This window comes from Neopelma chrysocephalum, unplaced genomic scaffold (assembly GCF_003984885.1).
Source record: "Neopelma chrysocephalum unplaced genomic scaffold, ASM398488v2 Primary Assembly neopelma1_96920, whole genome shotgun sequence".
Lineage (NCBI taxonomy): Eukaryota > Metazoa > Chordata > Aves > Passeriformes > Pipridae > Neopelma > Neopelma chrysocephalum.
In genome coordinates this window covers 1-2,077 of record NW_020925563.1, presented here as the reverse complement: position 1 = coordinate 2,077, position 2,077 = coordinate 1, and the positions used below count along the sequence as shown (strand labels likewise).

Genomic DNA, 2,077 nt, shown 5'->3' with positions numbered 1-2,077 from the left:
AAATGGGAAATAATCAGGAAATTATTGGGAAAAATCAAATTATTGGGAAAATCCTCAAAAATGGGAAATAATGAGGAAATTATTGGGAAGGATCCTCAAAAATGGGAAATAATCAGGAAACTACTGGAAAAATTCCTCAGAAATGGGAAATAATCAGGAAATTATTGGGAAAATCCTCAGAAACAGGAAATAATCAGGAAATTATTGGGAAAAATCCTAAAAAATGGGAAATAATCAGGAAATTATTGGGAAAAATCCTCGAAAATGGGAAATAATCAGGAAATTATTGGAAAAAATCCTAAAAGATGAGAAATAATCAGGGAATTATTGGGAAAGATCCTTGAAAATGGGAAATAATCAGGAAATTATTGGGAAAAATCCAATTATTGGGAAAAATCCTCGAAAATGGGAAATAATCAGGAAATTTTTGGAAAAAATCCTAAAAAATGAGAAATAATCAGGGAATTATTGGGAAAGATCCTTGAAAATGGGAAATAATCAGGAAATTATTGGGAAAATCCTCAGAAATGGGAAATAATCAGGAAATTATTGGGAAAATCCTCAAAAAATGGGAAATAATTAGGAAATTATTGGGAAAAATCAAATTATTGGGAAAATCCTCGAAAATGGGAAATAATCGGGAAATTATTGGGAAAATCCTCAAAAATGGGAAATAATCAGGAAATTTTCCTCCTCCTTTTCCCTCCCTCTTTCCCCCCTTTTCTCCTCCTCCTTTTCCCGTTTTTTCCCGCCCCTTTTCCCTGTTTTTCCCCGTTTTTTTCCCCAAGTTTTTGGACAATTTTGGGCAAGGAGGGGGACAAGGACAAGGATCTCAAGAATTGTGGGATCATCGACCCCAAAGGCTTCTGGAACAACGACCTTTGTTCCAACCCCCACCCCTGGATCTGCGAGAAATCCTGGAATTGCTGACCCACATCCCGATTTTCCCACTTTTTTCCCAACAATTTAACCCTCCCCCAAACCCCCAGAACCCCCAAAACCCCCCCCAACCCCCCCAAAAACCCCACAACCCCCCCCAAATTGACTCCAAAACCCCACAAATCCACCCCAAACCCCCACAAATCCACCCCAAACCCCCTCAAAATTCACTCCAATTCTCCCCAATTCACTCCAAAACCCTCCAAATCCACCTCAAACCCCCCCCAATTCACCCCAAACTCCCCCAATCCAACCCAAAATTCACCTCAACCCTCCCTAATTCACCTCAAAACCCTCCAAATTAATCCCAAACCCCCTAAATTCAGCCCAAAACCCCCAAATTCACCCCAAGACCCTCAAAATTCACTCCAAATCCCCTCAAAGTGAGCCCCAACCCCCCCAAATCCCCTCAAAGTGAGCCCCAAACGCCTCCAAATCCCCTCAAAGTGACCCCAAATCCCCTCAAATTGACCCCAAATTCCCTCAGTGACCCCAACCCTCCCCCCAATCCCCTCAAAGTGACCCCAACCCCCCCAAATTCACCCCAACCCCCCCAAATCCCCTCAAAGTGACCCCAAATTCACCCCAAATTCACCCCAAACCTCCCCGAATCCCCTCAAAGTGACCCCAACCCCCCCAAATTCACCCCAAATTCACCTCAAACGCCCCCAAATCCCCTCCAAGTGACCCCAAACCCCCCAAATTCCCTCCGAGTGACCCCAAATTCACCCCAAATCCCCCTCGCGAACACACATTTATTGCTCTCGCGACCCCCCTCCCCCCAAAAAGGGGGTGGGGGAGGGGCATCCAGGGGTGGGGGAGGGGCAGCTGAAGCCGTTGGGGGGGAGGGGCCGAGCGACCCCAAATCGCCCCTTTTTGCCCCCAAAAAATCCTCGCGCTCTGCTCCGGTCACGCCTCCGGGGGGGGGCGGGACACCTGGAAAAGGGGGAATTTGGGGGGGGTGGTGGTCAGTTGTGGCCCCTCCCCCACCGGCGGGGGGAGGGGGAGGGATGGGGGAGGGGCTCACCCGGGTGTTACTGGTGTTACTGGTGTTACTGGTGAACTCGGAGTAGGGCCGAGAGCGGGGGCACAGCAGAGACCGGTACCAGTCCCGAACCTGCCCAGGAGGGACCCCCCC

The 2,077-nt window shown here is 48.2% G+C and overlaps 1 protein-coding gene across 1 annotated transcript in view; it reads left to right on the top strand.

Annotated features, from left to right (window-relative positions):
- LOC113960820 (C-type lectin domain family 17, member A-like) overlaps nt 1–1,004 on the top strand; it is a 9,669-nt gene extending 8,665 nt beyond the window's left edge. Inside the window, exon 9 of the mRNA XM_027670570.1 lies at nt 789–1,004. Within this exon, the coding sequence (XP_027526371.1) occupies nt 789–930 (142 nt within the window). The 3' untranslated portion in view covers nt 931–1,004. The remainder of the gene's footprint in view (nt 1–788) is intronic.
- Nucleotides 1,005–2,077: the final 1,073 nt, after the last annotated feature.